General features: G+C 35.7%; 1 protein-coding gene and 1 long non-coding RNA gene across 6 annotated transcripts in view; both read left to right on the top strand.

Annotated features, from left to right (window-relative positions):
* The window catches only part of LOC141906708 (uncharacterized), a 31,483-nt gene extending 14,524 nt beyond the window's left edge, over positions 1 to 16,959 (top strand). For all 4 annotated transcript variants that reach the window (XM_074796012.1, XM_074796013.1, XM_074796015.1 and 1 more), the window contains 27 exons: positions 280 to 354; positions 436 to 477; positions 936 to 1,010; positions 2,283 to 2,330; positions 2,625 to 2,654; positions 2,735 to 2,785; positions 2,871 to 2,933; positions 3,575 to 3,658; positions 3,890 to 3,937; positions 4,025 to 4,063; positions 4,250 to 4,267; positions 4,352 to 4,399; positions 4,474 to 4,527; positions 4,635 to 4,682; positions 5,902 to 5,967; positions 6,538 to 6,567; positions 6,822 to 6,860; positions 6,977 to 7,132; positions 7,476 to 7,511; positions 7,711 to 7,728; positions 8,761 to 8,808; positions 9,456 to 9,545; positions 10,047 to 10,124; positions 10,215 to 10,262; positions 10,523 to 10,573; positions 11,748 to 11,786; positions 13,728 to 16,959. In XM_074796012.1, coding sequence (XP_074652113.1) covers positions 280 to 354; positions 436 to 477; positions 936 to 1,010; positions 2,283 to 2,330; positions 2,625 to 2,654; positions 2,735 to 2,785; positions 2,871 to 2,933; positions 3,575 to 3,658; positions 3,890 to 3,937; positions 4,025 to 4,063; positions 4,250 to 4,267; positions 4,352 to 4,399; positions 4,474 to 4,527; positions 4,635 to 4,682; positions 5,902 to 5,967; positions 6,538 to 6,567; positions 6,822 to 6,860; positions 6,977 to 7,132; positions 7,476 to 7,511; positions 7,711 to 7,728; positions 8,761 to 8,808; positions 9,456 to 9,545; positions 10,047 to 10,124; positions 10,215 to 10,262; positions 10,523 to 10,573; positions 11,748 to 11,786; positions 13,728 to 16,447 — 4,142 coding nt within the window. In that variant the 3' untranslated portion in view covers positions 16,448 to 16,959. The remainder of the gene's footprint in view (positions 1 to 279; positions 355 to 435; positions 478 to 935; positions 1,011 to 2,282; positions 2,331 to 2,624; positions 2,655 to 2,734; positions 2,786 to 2,870; positions 2,934 to 3,574; positions 3,659 to 3,889; positions 3,938 to 4,024; positions 4,064 to 4,249; positions 4,268 to 4,351; positions 4,400 to 4,473; positions 4,528 to 4,634; positions 4,683 to 5,901; positions 5,968 to 6,537; positions 6,568 to 6,821; positions 6,861 to 6,976; positions 7,133 to 7,475; positions 7,512 to 7,710; positions 7,729 to 8,760; positions 8,809 to 9,455; positions 9,546 to 10,046; positions 10,125 to 10,214; positions 10,263 to 10,522; positions 10,574 to 11,747; positions 11,787 to 13,727) is intronic.
* Positions 16,960 to 18,452: 1,493 nt separating this feature from the next.
* Positions 18,453 to 20,807, top strand: LOC141907351 (uncharacterized). Of its 2 annotated transcripts, XR_012619470.1 has the most exons (5): positions 18,453 to 18,891; positions 18,989 to 19,150; positions 19,223 to 19,338; positions 19,419 to 19,637; positions 19,807 to 20,807. It is a non-coding gene; the product is annotated as an uncharacterized LOC141907351 (long non-coding RNA). The 2 variants fall into 2 exon arrangements; XR_012619469.1 differs by having other exon boundaries at positions 18,453 to 19,150.
* The last annotated feature ends 647 nt before the right edge of the window (positions 20,808 to 21,454 follow it).

Raw genomic sequence — 21,454 nt, 5'->3', positions numbered from 1 at the left:
AGTTCATTTTCAATTAGTTAAATCAGAGTTAAATCTTAATTCGGAACTGTGGAACTGGACCCTGTGGATACTGCACTACTATCATGATGTACAGGGTAGATACATGTATAAAATCTGTTGCGCCAAGAAAGTATTGCAGTATCATAGCATTAGGTCCATTGCCTATCTCTAGTGGGTGGCTCCAACATTATCCAAATAACACTGTTTCTTTATTGGGTTGATTTGTCAGGTGAACGTGCATCGTGTAAATAAACAGTATTTCTATTTTCTAATTAACAGTACCGCGTTTGGGTCCGAAACCTGAAGACGTGAATGAATTGTTGCGTTGGACAAGTGAAACCTGGTATGAAAAAGGTAAGATTCTCTCACATGATTTACTGCACATATTCTCAGATATCGGTTTGATAATGTTTAGGTGTTGTTTTCTCTTTGTAGATCATGAGAATTGGATGAAAACACGTGACCAACTGCAGCCAGGTATTTATAGAATTATTAACCCTTTATTTCTATAACATGTAGAATATCTTACATGAATACAGTTCATAGTTTCAAAACTCATTCACTAAACACCAGGGCCCGGTTTTACAGACTCATGGTATTATCTTTAACCCAGGGGTTAACAGAATTGAAAATGAATTGAGGTAACCCCGGGTTTAAGTTAATACCAGTCTATAAAACCGGGCCCTGAATTATATGCAACAGATATTGCTTCATTATCACAACCGTAGTCATAAACCCTTGAATTCATGCTAGATGCAATCAGAATCAAGATGGCTGACTAGAGTTCTGTTCCCCAAGATAACCACTTAACAACATTGGAGCTTGTTCAAATATCTGTAGCAATATTTGTGTTGTCTGTTACTTTGATCTGTTTAAACTTTCGGGTCTTTGAAACATTTGAACAGTAAATAATATAATAGACTTTTGTTTTATAGAAATTGTTAGAATAATCGGCGATGTTTACGAAACTGAGAATGATTGGGAGATAACGAGAGATAAGGATAAACAAGGTAAGAGTAGTGAGTGGTAAGAGTAGTGAGTGGTAAGAGTAGTGAGAGGTAAGAGTAGTGAGTGGTATGAGTAGTGAGTGGTAAGAGTAGTAAGTGGTTAGAGTAGTGAGTGGTAAGAGGAGTGAGATGTAAGAGTAGTGAGTGGTAGGAGTAGTGAGTGGTAAGAGTAGTGAGTGGTAAGAGTAGTGAGTGGTAAGAGTAGTGACTGGTAAGAGTAGTGACTGGTAAGAGTAGTGAGTGGTAAGAGTAGTGAGTGGTAAGAGTAGTGAGTGGTAAGAGAAGTGAGTGGTAAGAGAAGTGAGTGGTATGAGTTGTGAGTGTTAAGAGTAGTGAGTGGTAATAGGAGTGAGTGGTAAGAGTAGTGAGAGGTAAGAGTAGTGAGTGGTAAGAGTAGTGAGTGGTAAGAGTAGTGAGTGGTAAGAGTAGTGAGTGGTAAGAGTAGTGAGAGGTAATAGGAGTGAGTGGTAAGAGGAGTGACTGGTAAGAGGAGTGACTGGTAAGAGTAGTGAGTGGTAAGAGTAGTGACTGGTAAGAGTAGTGAGTGGTAAGAGTAGTGAGAGGTAAGAGTAGTGAATGGTAGGAGTAGTGAGTGGTAAGAGTAGTGAGTGGTAAGAGTAGTGAGAGGTAATAGGAGTGAGTGGTAAGAGGAGTGAGTGGTAAGAGTAGTGAGTGGTATGAGTTGTGAGTGGTATGAGTAGTGAGTGGTAAGAGCAGTGAGTGGTAAGAGTAGTGAGAGGTAAGAGTAGTGAGTGGTATGAGTTGTGAGTGGTAAGAGTAGTGAGTGGTAAGAGGAGTGAGTGGTAAGAGTATTGAGAGGTAAGAGGAGTGAGAGGTAAGAGGAGTGAGAGGTAAGAGGAGTGAGTGGTAAGAGTAGTGAGAGGTAAGAGGAGTGAGAGGTAAGAGTAGTGAGAGGTAAGAGTAGTGAGTGGTATGAGTTGTGAGTGGTAAGAGTAGTGAGTGGTAAGAGGAGTGAGTGGTAAGAGTATTGAGAGGTGAGAGTAGTGAGTGGTAAGAGTTGTGAGTGGTAAGAGGAGTGAGAGGTAAGAGGAGTGAGAGGTAAGAGTAGTGAGAGTAAGTTTTGAGGTGATGTGGGTCTCTGATGCCAGGGAGGAACAGAACTGGAACAGCTTTCGTTGGTTGGTTCCAATCATGGATACTGTCTGTCTCTAAATATGACACATCTGCCTCCTATCTTCATCCAGCAGTAATTCAAACTGTTTGATGCACAGTTTATTCAAATATTGAACAAATGCTTTCTATATTTCATTTCAGCAATAGCTATCAGAGAATACCTGTTCCAACGGTTATCACATGATCAAAGTAAGTTATTGTTTACCTATAGTTTGTTTTAAGTTCATGTACACATGCGCATGTGATGTATGTAAACATGCGCATGTGAGTTATGTGTGCATTGACATTTGATTGATACATAGTAAGTTGTGAGTTGCGGAAACATGTTCATGTAAGTTAACATAGGTGTACATGATTGCACGTAAGTGCACACGTCAATAAACGTGAGCAGTTCACATGACATGTGAAGTGTGTATGCACATGTGATTTGTCTACATGCACATGTGTTTAAGTTTAAGTAGAGTTTGATCAATGTATTTTCAGGTATGTTAGATTTGGTGAAAGAAATCCTAAGTAAGTTTACGAAACGACTCAATATTTCCTCTTCAACTCGAATCATCGATTCAAATGTGTTTATAATTATCTATTGACAGGAAAATACTTTAGAATAAAGAATTTAAAAATGAAACTATCAAATGAGATCGGTAAGAGTTGATTGAATACAGTTATTGATGTATGAGTTTATTGATTATTATTCTACTGTCAACTCATTTTGTAAATGTATTACAGATACATTACTGAACGAGAAGAGGTCAATAGATGGCGCTGATGCAGTTTACAATAGAGATGAAGGTATCGTTATTATTCACTGTTTGATAGATCATTTTGTACAGCTATACACCCATCTATGCACCCTTCTGGAAATATGGAAAATCTGATTTGAAAAGATGGCAGTCGTTTAGACTTTGATTGGTCTCTACCGGATTATCATCCACTGTCGATAGATCAGTTTGTTCAGCTGTGTTCGAAAAGTGACGAAGTTATTCAAGATTGCCGCCAGTCTTTTGGCAGGTTGCAATTCTACAGATTCCAGAATTCCATATTATTCGTTTCTACCAGTATAGACTCTAACTATTCCAGAATACCATATTACATAATCCTGATAGAAGTGGCTGGTAGAGGGTTTAGAAATCAGGTTTCGAGTTGAGATGTTATTTGTCATTTTTATTTTATCCCGATTTATCTTAATTGTAATCATGAGGAGTACTTAAGTTATGGCAAAATTATGAGACATATATACAATCCAGAATAAAAGAGACAAATTAAGTAAGATTTGATACAAACTAGTAGTAGCATGCAGCATAAAAATAGTTGCAGTTCATCTTGTAAATCTTTCGTCGTCAAAGAATGAAGTTTTTTTTTCTGGATAAATCAACTCACGACTTGACGAGAAACATTATGTATCAAGTGTTTCATGTTTTAACGTGTTTCAGATGAAGTTCATGTTAGTTTGAGTGACAAATCGAATGAAGAGAAAAGACCCCTTACAAACAAAGAGAAAGAGTTTATCAAAAATGGTCTGTAAAACTATGAATTGTAGCCTATCTTGAGTTCTACTTTTATATGTGCTTCTCTACACAGGATTCCAACGAGTTTTAAAAAGTCTTCGTAGTACTATAATTTGGAATTACTACTAAAAATTGTTCACTTTTGACGAAAAAGTCTTTCTGGTTGAAAAATGTATTTCCTTCGAAAAAAAATCAGCTTTCTCTCCAGTAAACGGTAATAATGAATTTCTATATTTTCAGTTGGTTCAGCAGTTGAATCTATTGTTGATTACTTTGCTAAAATGTCCGGTAGGTTCCATAAATCATTTCAGTAAAAATACTGTGGAGTTTGTTGTGAAATCATTGAATAATTGATTGTGTTTATTTTTACTGTAGATGCTGAATTATGTGAACGAGGAATAGCCAACATAAAACGTAGGTTTTAATTCTCATTTATCCACAACTGTTTGTAAAATACATGTGCTTTATAATCTATTGTACATGTGCAAGTTAGTTCTCTGTACATACATGTACAACTGAGTTACATGTACATGCGAGTTGTCTGTACTTCAGAGTCATGTGCGAAATATATTCTTCAAACACTTTTACGTTATATTTCAGCAACTGTTGAAATTGCTGGTAAGTTATAATATTCACTATGATGTTTAAACTGGTGCTGAGGCTGTTCAATTATAACTGATATATCACTGTATCTTTTTATAGAAAAGTTTGTTAAGGAAACACTTAATAAAGAAGTTAAACAACAGAATGGTGAGTTTTCAGTTCATCTATCAGGGGGGGGGGCTGACAATTATAAACGTGTTAAACATTTTGTTTAATTACAGAAAACCTCGTCAGACAAATAGATAAAAAGAAGGTTAGCGATGAAACACAGAAAGGTTTGTTGCAAGAGTATCTACCATTTATTCAGATATTGTCATAAAATTGTATTTATGAAACTCCTAAATAAATGTAAATATTACTGTCTTGATATTCTGTGTTACAGAAATGGGAGTGGCCGACCAGTACCGTTTTTCGAACAAAGATGTTTGTGGTAAGAATTAAAATGTCTTCGTTTTGCTAATATCTTCATATAATTGGTTAATGTGAGATCTGAGGTGCAATAAAACTAGCTACCTGGTAATGTGGAACAATAATTGTCAACAATTAAATTAATCCACTTCATGACGAATGCAATATGAAATTCCTGTTTTGACTGATCTGGTCAATATCAACCTCAGCGTCATCAGTACTCATTTCTAAATGGAAAACTTTTTTTTTCAGGAAAACAACAACCGGTTTTAAGTTTTATTAATGATGTGCTTATATTTGATTATTATTGGCATTCATCTCCTTACATGGAATTTGGAATCAGTCAATGTTTTGTTTTTGCCACCAGGGGGAGTTAAATATTGAATAATATACAATTTGCCAATTGGCACCTACGCGTAGTTTGTAACTACAATCAATCGTCGAAGCTCGTTGTATAATTGTGTTTGAGTTTCGAGGTCATTGGTTTTTTGTGGTACGCGATAATAATGCCAGAGGTAGAAATGCCATAGGTTTTAATACCAGTAGTAAAAATGCCAGAGGAAAAATTCCACCATAGGTAAAAATGCCAGAGGTAAAGATGCCAGAAGGAAATATGAGGAGAAGTAAGCCAAGAATTTATTAACATTGGACCTGATATTCTTATTTACACTTGGTGATTTTCAAAAACATTTCAAAGCAATGAGACTGAAATATGTTTGAACTGTGCAATGAAATCTTTCGTTGGGATAAATTCTTAAGTAAACTCTTAAATTGTTAGAATTAATAATAATAATTGAACTTTTTATTAGTAATGTCTTAAAATTCGGAACTGTAAACTCTTGTTAGCTTTATCTTTTAACTGTGAACTCTTGTTTACTTGTATTTGAGCTGTGCGATGCAATGAATTATAAGCAAAATGACATTTTTTCTCGGGACATAATTGTATGTCGACTCTGCCGTAAAATCAAATAGAAGTAAAAGAAATGAAAGGCTTATACCAGTCAATTTCAAAACTTATACCAGTCAATTTCAAAATTGTAGCTCATAACGCGATCTATGGAAATGTGTGGTGAGTTTCTAGGTCATTCATCTCTTTATATGATCGCCAGGGGGCGTTGAATATTAAGATTTTCTGATTGTTGTGCATTTCAACTCTCTTCCCAAAGTGGCGCGGTTTCCCTGAACTTGAGACTTAGTCGCATCGGGCTATTGCATTATTTTACTCATGTATTTATTTGTAGAATCAGTTTTATCGGAGTCAAGTTTGCAGATATTAGAAGAGAACAATTCTACAGAACTAGATAAAAGTAAGTGTAAACAATCTTTGTGCTTTGAGCTGACTTATTTGATGATCATGTCATCAGATTGTTAAAGGCATCTGTTTTGATTCAGAGCCACTTATTAAGTATAGGTTATTGCACGGTGGCAATCGATGCGGAAACTAAGAATATTGCTAGATCACAATTTGTATCGATGTGAATATTCTTCAGACCGAGTTCATCTATTAAAAATCAGTCGCGTTTAAACGAGAAAGCCACGCAATATCATTGGTTCCACTGTCTGTTCAAAATCAATCGTAGTACGTATTAGGAGCCGTCCCTTTCTCTAGTGGGTGGTTCCAAAAATATCTAAATTGCTGCATCCAAGAAAGCTGCTGTATCTTTTTCTGAAAATTAATAACAGCGTGAAAAAACTTATGTTTTGGTTCATGCATATTGGATTCCAATGTAGTGGCTCTGATAATACCCGGTAAATAAACATCATTAAAAGATGGCCCAGGGGGCTCGGAGCCTAATGGGGTGGATTTCTGTCAGAATGTGGCATTTTTGGAAATCAGTTTCTGATGTGTTAATCTAGTTGTTCAACTGTTTTTTCAGGTATTTATAAAATAAGCCGAAATGTTTTAGGTAAGAAACTCATAGTAATAAACTATGACTATTGAGGTCAAGGGTCGAAAGCAGACGCTTAAAAACAAATGGCTAGCAATTAACGATGCACTTTAAACGATATTTTATAGTCATTATGATTTTACATGATTTTCTGATAAACCAGAAACAGGAACAGAACTTCTTTCAAATATTTGGATAGATTAAAATAGATGTGTTGATGTCACCAGTAGTGGATGCTGTGTTGTAGTCATGAATTATATTCTTTTTTTCAGAAATTAAATTGAAAATCGCAGTTATTGAATCTACCAAAGGTACGAGGTCTATGTAAGGATTGCATCAGAATCAGCAGGGTTTATTCCATCATTTTTCAATCTCAAGGTTTTGTGGATCTCAATTTCTCATTGTTTTCACGGTGAATCACTTTTAGAATTGTACGCTGGACGAGCTGAAAGATTTCTGAAAGAACTCGAAGAGAAACTGAAACAAGAGGAAAATGAAGAGAGAAAAAATGAGGAGGAATTGAACAGAATAATTCACAGTTCAGTTTGTCAGGCGTTTAAATATATCACTGATATGAATGAAAGTAAATATCAATTTTATATATCAAATTATACATGCATGTAAAAACGTATATACATACAAAATGCTCATATATATTATATGTAACATGCACATGTGCACAAACATATAACAAACACATATTCCCAAATTATACATGGTTACACGTTTCATGTAGGGTCAAATGCTCAATTTAGTTAGATAAAACATCTTCATCGACATGTTCGTAATTTATTCACATGTCACATGTCGCATTTTCGTGTCAAATGTCCATGTAAAACGTTTTGAAGCTGATAAGTATTGTTTCACTTTTCATCGCGGATTGATTTATTGCTGAATTCATATTCAATTTCTATTTGTGATTTCAGTGGAATTAAAGAAACGAGGAATTGTAGTCTATAGTAGTGAGTAAAATTCAAGGTTGAAGTTTAAAGTGCAATGATATTACAAATAAATCAATTCTGATTACACTTTTAATTGAGACCAAAATAACAAAGAATTATGTAGAATTAATTACATACTGTTTAAGTGAACTGTATGAATGTAACTGTTTAGATCTACTTAATGTTTATTCGTAAGTCATTGTTGTTTTCTGTGTTTCAGCTAAAGATGAAATAGCGAGTAAGTACTGATAACAACTTACATGTTAAAGACTTATCTAATTAATCAATGAATGATATGATATGTCGTGAAGAGAAAACCCACAATACAGATCTAAAATAAGCGCTCTTGTTTTTTAGTGTTAATGTTTTGGGTGGAATTCTTCCGCCCATCTTAAGAGTTTATTTGAAGTATGGTTTAAAGTAGGGAGTGTCACACCAGGAACCTCTACTGAAGGGATATTAATAGGACACAACCAGATGAAACAGCGTTAAGAAAAAACAAGAGCTGGTGTTTTAGATCTATATTGTGGGTTTTTCTCTTCATGATATTCAAGACTGAAAGTAGTCTCAACTATTTAAGATGTGACGTCACATAGTGGTTCTTACACAGCTCTATTAAGTCCAGCATAGCTGTTCAGAACGCTTAAAACTGAAATGCTTCCTAAGTTCATGCAAATAGCCTGCAGGTTGAATTGCAGCTTGTTTTACAGTTTTGGGGGAATATTACTGTCTTCGTGGTGACTCGAAATCAAAAGTAGTGGCTTCGAAGCTGAATATAGATCTCTGAAGATGGATAGAAGTTTTCTGCTTGAAATGTCAGAGTAACAGATATTCCTCACTGATCTTCAATACTGCGAGCCTTTTATAAACATTCAATATCTATTCTCTGGTTTGGGCCTTTTTTGAAGCTTGGTTTATGGCCTCCGAAGAAAAGTCAAATTAAAATAATTGTGGGACGAATTCAGTGAAAAAACGAGCAAAAAGAATTTGTTCACCTCCACCGAATGATGAAATTTGAAATACGCGAGGTTCTTTTTTGATCACAGTGTGAATAATTCGAACTTTCCAAGAATCGTTTGTTTGAACATATATTGCCCTATCGACAGTTCCCTCATCCTGATTTTAATCTTACTAAGGGAATTTTTATTTAAATTCTTATTTCCTCCGAAATGATATTTTAATAGGTTTACCCCGTAGAACAAGCTATTAAAAAGACATAGAACATGTTTCTCTGACCCTGCAGTAATCTATTGTGTTTATTCTTTTTCAGTGTTTCATATCAAACAAATTATTGCAAACAGAATCCCGGGATTTAAAGGTGAATACTGTTGACTGTTAGGTGTTTTAATTAACAAATTAAATCAGTACCGGGAGTTAGGGTGAAGGTCGACTGGTACTGAGTAAGGGTGAAGGTCGACTGGTACTGAGTAAGGGTGAAGGTCGACTGGTACTGAGTAAGGGTGAAGGTCGACTGGTACTGAGTAAGGGTGAAGGTCGACTGGTACTGAGTAAGGGTGGAGATCAGGGGCAATCTATCAAGCTCTTTATGGCCTACACAAAAAAAGAAGTATCAAAAACAATTGCAAATTTGTAAATATCAAAAACATTTTATATACTATTGGTTCAATACTAAGCCAATTATTCCCAATTCCCAAAAGTATCTCTTCGCCAGAGATTAAGAGATCATTTTTTGCTGAGATGGAGGAGTTGATTATGTTCTATCTCTTCCAAAGGCTCGTACTACAGTTCATTCAAGCAGGATTTAGTACTAAACCATACTTAATATCTAATATACCAGACAACCATATAATATTCAGAACATGCAACCACAAGTTTCCGGTGGAAACTGGGAGATGGGATAATACAGTTAGAGAGGAACCTATTTGTACCCTATGTAACAATGGTGTCGACAATGGATCTAAGTTTTCTTTGCTCCTCGAACATCGAAACATTGTATAATTACAGATTCACTAGAGACTATTTTAAAAGAGAAATGTAAAGAGGCTCGCAGCAGTTCGTCATCAAAACAGTGGGAATATGATATATCTCGCGCGAGTAAGTTCACAAATCCCCTAGGTAAAAATCGAACTGGAAATTTTTCTTTAACTGTGAACTTTTGGTAACTTGTGGTATATTTGAGCAGCGCGATGCCATGAATTATTAGAAAAAATGAACTTTTTAATTTGGAATATTTTAGATTCAAGCTAGTGTAATATGTTTGAAATGTGCGATGAACCCTTTCATTAACTGCGATAACTTTAAGTACGGTACCAATTTAGTATTAATGAACCGTTTATTCGTTTTATGTTTTAATTCAAATAGTATATACAATAGTTTGTATGCTCACGATATCCTAATGGTGTTTCACAATAAAATATGAATAAATTCGATCTATGTATCAATTATATGAAATATGATTGCATCTACTTAGACTGCATTCAAAAGGAGGGAATTTTTACCAAGGGGATTTTTACCGCTAACCCACAGTGAAATCAGTTTGTGATTTATAATAGAATTCTATTGTATAAAAACTTGTCTATTGTTTATTACATATAGTGTCTGAACTCAGTAAATTTACCAGTAAAACTTTAAAGACAAACACAGGTTATTGGAAACAAGTCCAAGAATGTTTCGGTAAATAGTGAATTTTTGTTTCACTGAACGTTTTATTAAATGATCTGATTTTCAGGTTTTGAATAATAATTGTTTGTTCTGTTTGAATAGGAGATGAAATTGACAGTGAAACAAATACAACTGAACTGACAGAAACAGGTGAATATCAATACAATAACAACTCATTTTTCAGATTAAGAAAACTGTGGCGTTGAATTCATTGAAGATTATATTCATCAATCATGACATATAAATGTACACCTAGATCAACATATGTATGTAATTGTATTGCACCTTGCACATAATACACGTGGACACAGATTTTAAGAGTTAAACTAATGAGTGTTTTAAGTCGTCACTCTTTGGTCACAGTTCGTATCAACTTAAATTATTTACTTATCTATTTGTTTTCATTTCAGTTGACAAATGTTTGGGTGATTGCATTGAAATAGTGAGGAGTCATAGCGCTAGTGAGTACGGGTACCTCTCATGAGTAAATATCATGAGTACATCTCATGAGCACATCTCATTGGTACATCTCATGAGTACCTCTCTTCGAGGGATTGGGCATTTTGCCTTGTATACAAGCAGTATACATGCAACACTTGTAGGAACAATCAATGATGTCTGTAGAAGCTTTACTTGTTAGCCCACTTGGGACTTCAGCGGGCTATTGCGTTCACTTTTCGTCCGTCGTCCGTCCGTAGACGGAATCCAGTTATTTTGGGAGGTTTTGAAGAAGCTTCAAGGTAATGTCTTGATATTTGGGTTACACATCTATCTACCCTAGACACATCTTCACACTAAATACTGGCCCTGTCAGAATCAAGATGGCCGACTGGCAGCCATTGTTGTTCGCCAAAATCAGCACTTTTTACACATGTTTGAAGTTTTCGAGGGAAATTTTGAAGACGCTTTCATCAATAACCTTGATCTTTCGTATATATTTGAATTCCCCAAGGGTTCATCAGCATGAGAAAAATCTGGTCGATCAGACTCAAGATTGCCGTCCTATGACCTTTTTAGTGCCCAAAAATGTCAATGTAGTCCTGTAGCTTCCTACTGGTTTGCCATTTCTCATTGCAATTTGTGATGGGTATTCTTTGGAAAGGTATGTTTTATACCCGAGACAGGTATATTTGATGAGGCAATTATGACGATTGGCGGCCATATTGGTGTCATCAGTACTCATTCGTAGGTAAAAAAAATGTTTTTCCATATTATATTGGTACCTAGGCATATTTTGTTACCATAATCAATTGCAAAGTTGTAGCGCATGACATGTTCTATGATTGTGGTGAGTTTCAAGGTCATTAGTTTTTACATATGGTTATCAGGGGGTGTTGAATAGTAGAATAACTTAGTATTTCCTTATTAGGCCTATATTGGTACCCAGGCATATTTTGTTATCACGATCAATTACAAAATCGAAGCTGCTGACATGTTCTATGATTGTGGTGAGTTTCAATGTCATTGGTTTTTGTGTATGGTCGGCAGGGGGCATTGAATATTGAATATTGATTGTGGATGCTTTGAAACCACTTCGCAGGTGGGCATGGTGTACCTGGACCCCTAGTTGAAGTTTGAAGTTGATTTAGTGTTATCATGATATTCCTAATTAATGAATTTCATTTCATTTTTCAGGCGAATTAAAAAAGCTCGGTTTCCTGGTAGAGGAGTCGAGTAAGTAAATTATACAGTCGTCACTTTCTGATTTAATCCAAGATCAAGATTAAACAGTTTGGGAAGTTAATCCACGAGATTGAGATGAAATTAAGATTAATTTTTTTACCGGTTTCAATTCAATGAAATTAAGTTTCATTTTCGTAAGGTTGAATTGTGGTTTTAAGTATGATTAAACTGGTTTAATCCGGATTACTGGGGGAACCGGTGAAATTTATCCGGTTTATGAGAAATCCAGATTTAAAATCGTATTCTGTTAGATACAAATTGATAAAGAGTCGTAACAGAATGAAATGTCAAAACCCGGATTTAACTTATCCTGATTAGGTTAATCCGGTATTTATGATTCTAATCTGTTATCTCTACTGAACAGTTAAACGCATGATCAACATTTTTTGATAAATGATATGAAAATGAGGATGGAAAATGAAGTTTGAATTTTTTCGTCGAGCCATGGATTTTAAAACGGTCTTCGTGTTTGAGCAAACTAATATTTTGTTTAACATCTGTGGCTCAAAATCTGGCCCGATCAGAATCAAAACGGCTGAAATTGATCATGGGTATTCTTTGGGAAGGGTTCTCTAGCATATCAGACGGGTTTTTTGATCAGTCAATCTTCTAGGTTATTATCATTGATAATTTTATCTTAAGCGGTTTTGGAAGAAGATTTCAAGTGATTTTAACTTATCGTCTTGGTATTTGTTAAGTATTAGCACTGTCATAGGACACATACATACACTCCCCCAGAGGACATTTTGTAACCGAAATCAATTGAAAATTTGTAGCTCATGTCAACGGTCTGGCCGATCGATAATCATTCCTATGCTTGATACACTACGCTAAAAGCTATTTTTAGCGCACTCACACGCAATTTCAATAGCCTGTTATTTTACTACTAATGGGCAAATTGAAAACTGAAAAAATTATTTCGTAATCTATTTTTCTGAATGTTACGCAAAGTTGAAAGCCGTGGGTTTCATATTTTTGAGAATTTTACGAAAGAGGATTTGTTTGAGTTTTATTCAAGAATTCGGTTTATTTGAGCAGGTTTTTTATGCGAACGCACTACGGCATAAAATACTCCGAATAACCTGCGATTGAATATTCGAAACACTCGGGATATTTTGCCTGACATTTGAAAACTTTTCAAATCCATTTCGAATTTCTTCTGCCTTGGTCCAAGAAGGGAATTTCGGATTTTCGAGTGCCTCGCGCGAGGCATGTGATGTATCCTAAAACCGCCACTGGATAGCTTTTGACTGGCACGGACAGTAAGGTTTATTTTTGGTTTATTATTACGACAACCTGCCACCCCTCATTGTTCTTACAAAACAACGACTACAAATTAGTAAAATAGGACGTCGAAACAAATTTAGAAATGGACAGAATTTTGATTAAGGTTCTATCTCAACTTTATTTTACAATTCTCCCTCATTTAAAATGTACCCGTCACAGTCGGTTGGACGAAATCCTAGGCGCGAATCCTTGTCGACTGTTGACTGTTCATCCAAATTAAAAGCGTATCTATTGTGATTGCTATAATCTGTTTTGTAAACGGCCATTAAGGCATCATGTTTCGTCTGCAATTCACTGCACATAGTTATATGTAACTAACTACGCCATTTTATATGTTTTTGACTACTGTACACTTCATCAGCTTTACTGCCCTCAGCTTTATTATCATTTATTTACTTCGCCATATCACACCATCTAGTTATATTGTGCATTGAAACACTAACATCTGAAATAATTGAAATTCATTCCATATCCTGTACATAATGAATATGTGGCCATGGTCGCGTTCTACTGCTTCGCGTAAATCCCGCGTATCACCAGGGAAAAACAGCATAGCAACTGTTGATCAATATCTTACACTTTGTACACATGATGTCTAATATCACTCTAAACTTCAAAAATCCTTAACTGATTTTGTTTTTACAGATGTTACTCGAGTTCGGAGGTATCTGGAAGAAACTTATAAACGAATGATCGATGTTGAAGAGTACAAAGAGGTTTGGTGGAGCGATAAATTTATCAATTTCAACGACATTTTTACCAAAGAACACGCAAAAATTCGACCCCGAAAACAAGGAAGTGAGGAGCAGTCGGTGATTTTACCCGATGATTTTGAGAAGCTTTTCACTTATGACGTGCGTGCTATGAATCGCGTGTGCCTCGTGGGTGAACCCGGTATGGGTAAAACTACACAGATTGTTAATCAAGTGTTGTCATGGGAGCGATCACCGTTTCTTAAAAGATTTCCTATGTTATTCTATATACCGTTAAATGAACTGCCCGCTGATAACGCTTGTATTTATACGTACATTTACAAACATCTTTTGAATCGAGTAATCGAAAAAGACGGGCCGCCGTTTGATGGTTTTAAAGAATTCGTTCAGGAAAATGCAGAAAAATCGATATTTTTGCTTGACAGCTTCGACGAGTTGAAAAACGATAAAGCGAAGGAAGACATCGTACACGTGACCAAAGAATTACCGAAAGCGCATATCGTCATAACAACACGTGAGTCCGGGGGCAGCAAGATCGTCACTGATCCCAAATTCACCGTTGTATCGATATCCGGCTTCGAACAGGAAGAAGTCATCGATATTATGAGGAGAAAATTCCCCAAGCGCGATCCAAAACAGCTATTCAACATGCTTAAAACCGCAGCGCCACCTTTATTTGAAAGTATCTACTACAACCCGCTGATACTACATATGTTTTGTTTTCTGTATATGGAAAAGGAAGAAATTACGATACCATCAAAACTCACCGATATCTACATCGATTTGACATGTTTTCTAATCAGTAAACGTGAGGGCTTCAAGTTGTCGAAGGAATGTTTTTTTGGCGACATCGCAAATTCAGAGGCGCTTGAAGAAATTTGTCAAGTCGCGTATGAGACGCTCATCGCGCATCAAAACAGTTTCAGCGAAAATCGTCTCAAACTCGACGAATCGAAGAGGACGGCTTTGACGTGCGAAGAGATGTCGCCGCGACGGAAATCAGACAGCTCCGTCCAGCTACGGTTCATACACAAATCTGTGCAGGAATTTCTGGCGGCGGTACACTCGGTCGTGCAATTCAACAACAGTGGTGAAATACCCTGGGACAAATGCGCGTTTGAACAACTACCGGACAAACTTGAGAAATATGGTGAATTATACCCGAGATTCATGGCAGGGCTGCTGTATCGTTACAAGTATAACCGCGGCCTCGGTGAACTTTTCAAGACTTTAATAGATGAACATTTAAAAGCAGTCACTATTGATGAGGAAGGTTTCGATGATATAATCAACGATGATAAAAGTTTCCAGATGGCGGCCCTTCCCGATTACGAACGCTACATCGAACTCAAATCTGAAAGCTATTGGTTATCTGATCAGTTGTCAATCTACCTGAATGAAGCCGACTGTCCGGACGACGCCATTAGTGAAATATTTCAATACATCGGAAAAATGTTGATTGTAAATATAACTAGCGACGTGCAAATAAATGTACTAGCAAAAATACTCGAACACAAACGATGCCCGATCGAGGTAGTTTATCTAAGAGTTATGAGTTACGAACTGAAATCCGGCACTGGCGAATACTGCGCATTTGAAACAGCCATAGCGAGTAACACTCGTCTTCAGGGTATGATTATCGCACGGGAGACGTGTTGTTCAATAGACAGTGATCCGTACTTGGCATTGTGTCAGAAGAGCAACAGTATGTACTGGTTTGAGGACCTATTGAAAGGAGAATTCCGTATCGGTTACAAGAAACTCGATTGTGACTGGATAAAAACGAGTCGATTGATTGAATCTGAAGATGACGTTCAGTCGATCACTCGTGATCCATCCACACAATACAAAGAGGAAATTCTGTACATCAAAACCGAGGCTAGTGGGAAAATTTTTGGCAATATTCGCAAATTCTCTCCATCCCTAAAGCATCTATATCTCCGTGTGCCTCCGAATGAACCTATACATATCGGGCTGACAGAGATAATTCCGGACTTGAAAGCTATTCATCTTCGAGGCGGAGAGAAATCCAAGCCTTATGGGAGAATTTTCAATGAAGAAATGACCGATACAGATTTGGAAGATTTTAACAGCACCTTAAGATCTTCAAAGATCGAAACAATTCATCTTGATCAGATTCAACTAACCAAAGATCAATCGACAAAAATCAGTGATTGCATCGCTTCAATGTCGAAACTAAAGCTTCTTTCTTGTCACAGATCTAGTTTAGAAAAAAGCCGCATTCTGCCTCACCTGCGGCGGCTGACTGTTTTATCGGTAGATGTAAAGATAGAGTCTGATTACCAAGCACTTGTTCAGTATCTATCATCAGACGCGGTAAATCAGCTGAAAAATATCGGTATCACAAGCTCACTTAAAAGCACCGAACAGCATTGTGAAATCTTACGACTTCTTAAAAACGTCTCGTTGCTTCGTCTGTTAGAGTTCAACGTTTTCGAAGAGAGCTTTGATACACAGGAAGATATCGATCCATTCGTCAAATCAATCGTCGAATTAATCGAAAATCTTCCGCACCTATCTCACCTGTATTTCCGTTGCCAAGCCAGCAACCGAGTTATGATGAAAAACCGCATCGACTCAGAACTTAACAAACTCAAAAAAAGAGTGAGTGTACATTTATTGCTATCTTAGTTTCTGTAGAGGAATAAAAAACAACGTCTTCCTAAGGGAGGATAGTCTGTGCACGAAATGCCAGCTGGCTGTTGTTTGTGATGAATACCACTTCATCTTAGTATGCCCTTTTTGGAAAATATTAGGTAGACCTACATAAAAGAATACTATAAGGAACCCTAGTGTAGTAAGATTTCAAATACTGTTGAATTCCTCTGTTAATACGCGTTTGCTCGAGTTAGCTATATCAGAAAAGGCATGACCTTGTATTAAATAACATTATAGTAACTTAATCATGATGTTCTTTCACTGTCGAATTGTGTACACTTAAGCCTATCATTTTCCTGTATTGTTTTATTTTTTTCGTATTTATCTGCTTTGTGCAATGTCGTTTGTTGAGCAATAAACTTTGAATTGAATTGAATCTAGAACGGAACGGAACAGAACAGAACATAGCCAGAGATTAAACCGGTTTAAATTGAAACTACACGCATTCAACTGCCCATTTATGATAATTCTATCTGTTCGATTAACATCGAGTTTAACAATTCATTCTATACAATTAATTCTATGCATTTCATTAAAAACATGACAATAATTCATATCATATTCTTTACGTCTTCCTTGGATATTACAGGTATGAGCAAACCTTGCCTTCCTCGTTAGACTTTTGAGTAACTGCGACAAAAACATAAATCACTTTTCTGACTTCTTATTAACGTATTTTCCCCTTCTTAACTCGTACTCGAGGTTCATCGTATGTTACCATGTATATCTAGTTTAATGAAGATGATATTTTAGCTTAGCGGTTTATTGTGAGACTACGGAGAAAAATAGACCCTCTGTGATAATTGAATATATATTATATTATCATTCTATAACCTCAGAGATGTTGACAAATAATATACGATTTATATGATATTTTCCTATATACTGCACTGCACTGCACTTTTTCAATCTTTGTGTGCTTGAATCAAGTGCGATTTCATAAGAAAAGAAAAAGAAATTCATTGAAAGGAGATGAATATGTTTTCAAATGAAATCATTGTATTAAAATGTTATTTCTGCACTATTTAATCACTATTCTTTTGATAAATCAATTAATTGTAATAACATAACATGGTTATTTTATATTATATTTTATGCTTTCATCTTCATGAAATGAAACGAATTACATACTCTAGTTTTCCGCGTCTAAACTGTTTTTACGCAGTCCTTCAGTCGGCGGAGGTTCAGATTTGATTGTATGACTTTTATCAGTCAAATACTGAAATGTGCTAAACTGACTGCTGAAATATACAGTGTAACTGAATTATAGTGTAGCTGAAATACAGTGTAACTGCATTCGTGTAGATAAAACACAGTGTAACTGTATTAGTGTAGATAAATACAGTGTAACTGAATTATAGTGTAGCTGAAATACAGTGTAACTGACTATTAGTGTAGCTGAAATACAGTGTAACTTTATAAGCGTAGATAAAATACAGTGTAAGTGAATTATTGTAGCGTAGTTGAAATGTAGTTTGTAATTATAGCGAGCAAAGATCAATCTACTATTGTAATAACTGTTTACCAAAATATCAGCGGTCGGTCTTACCTCAATCTTACAATGTAGAACTGTATTTTGATACAATGTAACTGGTTTACGGTCTAGCTATACATGTATTACAATATATCTTAACTGTAAAAATCTATTAAATCTATAATAATAATAATGATGATAATAATAATAATTATCATAATCGCGGGCTCCTGGTAAAACCTGGTTAGAATGTGCTGCTAGAAATTGCTAATAATGTAACGTGATTATTTTATTCGCTTAAATAAAAAGAATTTATCTATAGAGATGTTCTTGTGTTAACTGCAGCTGGGGTAAAATCAAGTGAACAGCGTTTTCTGGTGGAGGATAAGTCACAAATTAAAAACAACCTACAATTTCTTTTAAAAATATTTTTTAGAGTTGATTCCATATTTTTCTGAGTTTAAAATGGATAAATATTCTAATATATAAAGCATTAGTATTCAATTCTCAAATCAATTTGATGGATTCAAATGTTTAAATTGAAATCTCTGTTATAAATTTTATGCATGGCGGAGAATGGATTGATTTTAGTAGAAACCCGCAGTTTATAGAGGGAAGATTGACGTATGTAAGTTCACTGATCCCGGTGAAACGCGACACTTGGTTGTTCGGCCATTATTGTTTAACGTGGCGCTGTACCATTCACCACGAAGTTACCGCAGTGTTGGTTGCACTGGGATTGTAGAGCGACGCAGATCTCTGTGGTTACAATCACACTGCCAGGACTGGGTGAATTGTACGATGGACCTGTTTTGCCACCGGTACGTATGTCTTCACATCGAGAGGTGTTTGAACATATCGTCCATAAAATCAGACAAAATATCTATACTTACCCTTTGTGAATATGTAAGATCAACTAAATACAAGATGTAGCTTAATAAAGGTGAGTTATTGAGGTTTTAATTTCTACTGCATGTGTTAGTAATTTCCTCTCTTCTAGAAAGCGCTGCTAAAAACACTCTGAAAATGTCTTATTTCAGGTACTTGTTGCAAACCAGTTTTGGAAGTAAAGGCTGTCTGAACATGAAAGTGAAACTCTGCATGATCGGGATTAGAGGGCGGTGATGAAATATCAAATGTCTGTGGATCGAGACCGCTCATCTATTGGTTAAACACATTAGAAATGAACTACATTGTACATTGTAGGTATTGCACAGACTACAATGTTCTTGTATCGAGTCAAATCCTGATGGTGATAGTTGCAATTTTTTCAGATGAGCTCTTCTTTCCTCAGGACCTGAATGCTGCCAATACGAGCTGACGAAACCAACCCGACCGGATAGACGTTTAATACTGGATATAACAGATTACAATGTGCAGAAATAAATCGGTGATGACCAGATTATAATGTGTTACATGTATCAAGTAAGATTAAAAGTTCTAATAGTGATCGTTACGTTTTTATTTCAGAACCAGCTCTTCTTCCTCAGGACCTGATTGCTGTCAGTGCTGACTAAACCAACGGATACTAAATTAGTTGACTTCACACCTTCCTCACTTCTTCGGGATCTGATTGCTGTCATGCTGGGCGTATAAACTGCAGTTTGAATATGCGCGGTCCGATAAAAGATGACTCCAGTCTTAATCTCCTCGTGAGGAAAAGATAATCCAAAAGCTAAACATAAATCGGTGAGCAGATATTTTAGCTGTTATTTGTATATAGGAAACTAAGGTATCTGGATACACCTCATCAATGATACAACGCAACTATTTCACTAGATTTAAACTACGTTTTACAAAACCATTGTTATTTTGTATTCCAGAAAGGCTTCAACTTTTCGAATGTTTTATTTTGTAGGGAGCCAAAAGTCAGGATATCACCGACCTGAAGATGAGCAAGGTTTACTAAACACTAGCCAACGCAAATCAAGGCGTCCACTGACATATATTAGAATGGGTGGTTTTATAACGTGTTTTGTATTAAACTAGTTTGTTTATTTTCAATAGAATTTAGGTGAATCTATATTTTATTTCTTGTGTTTAGAGGTTAAATTTCAAATTATGAGCTATCATAGTAATTTGAATTGATTTGGTAGAAAGGAATCACAGAATTGCAAGCTTTCAAAATAATGTTGAATAAGAATGAAAATAATTATGTTTTACTGATATTTGAATTGTGCACTAAAAAGCCACTGTTACGACCAATAATGAAATGATATCTAACTAATTTGACGAAGCAAAAATGGTTTTTTCATTGATTCGAGTTTTATTTTGTGTCAGCATTTTTATTTTGCAGTCCGAAAATATCATAAGTACATGTAATACATTGATAAACCGATAAGTGTAATAAATCGATAATATATTAGCGATTTCAGTAAAAGTTTAGGTAATTCTCAGTGACTGTAACTACCATTAACCTGACTTTAGATATGTAGGTTAATTCCAACCAGTTGTTGCCACGGCAACGATAATAATAATAATAATTAATAATAATAATTTATTGAGCCTAAAATCCATATAAAATATGCTCATTGGCTTTACAATATAAAGACACAATTTAAACATAAAGATAGAAAAAACAATTTACATCATCAGATAAAAGCTTTAGTGAACAAATGAGTTTTAAGTTGCGATTTAAAAACATCAGTAGAAGGACTAGATTTAATTGCATCTGGTAAGGAGTTCCAAAGTTTATGATGTAATCTTTGTGAAAAATGAAGTTTAAAAACGAGTTATTTTTGGAATTCAAACAGAATGAGACGTGTTTGTCTCGACTGTTTTAGGCAGTATTTTGACTGACGATTCCATTCGATCTTTCATCAAAATCGACAATATACATAGTTTGTATCAGTAGGCTATACTTTCAATAAAATAAGTTAATTATGATTCTAAATGTTATCTGTCTTACTTTTCTGTGGATGAATTTGTTTCGAAGGATATACGTAAATAAAATGATGAATGCGATCAGATCTAAACCTTGTCATCTTCAAAGTGCGCGGATAATAAAGAAAAGTGGGGTTCGAACCTGATTTCGCCGGATCAGAGAACATTTCCCGAGACTAGACTGGTTGCCTTTCCCATTCAATATGGAAGATAGAGACCGGTAACCAGTCTATTCCCGAGACGAACTGCCATGTAGACTGGTTACCGGTCTCTATCTTCAACGCCATATTCAATGGGACAGGCAACCAGTCTAACTGCCATGCAAAGGAGTGGTTGTAACTGATTGTATTTTATACAGACACGTTTACAATATTATATAGTTCACGGTCAGCATTATAGCAACCACTACTGACAACATATTTTGGAAGAGCATTTTTGCGGCCGTAAGATTTTTCTTTTCTAAGGCGAATTTTCGACTTAAAAACTTTGTCGCAAATCATACATGAATCTTAACTGTGCATCAGTTATTTCATATTCCGGCGGTTAATATGCGCTGTTATTTTAGTTCACAGAAATTCCGCTATCGTTATTCATAGGGGCAGCACTGAACGGTTCTAATTTAA

The sequence above is a fragment of the Tubulanus polymorphus genome, chromosome 6, assembly GCF_964204645.1.
Source record: "Tubulanus polymorphus chromosome 6, tnTubPoly1.2, whole genome shotgun sequence".
NCBI classification, from domain to species: Eukaryota; Metazoa; Nemertea; class Palaeonemertea; order Tubulaniformes; family Tubulanidae; genus Tubulanus; species Tubulanus polymorphus.
This window is presented reverse-complemented; position numbering and strand designations above follow the sequence as displayed.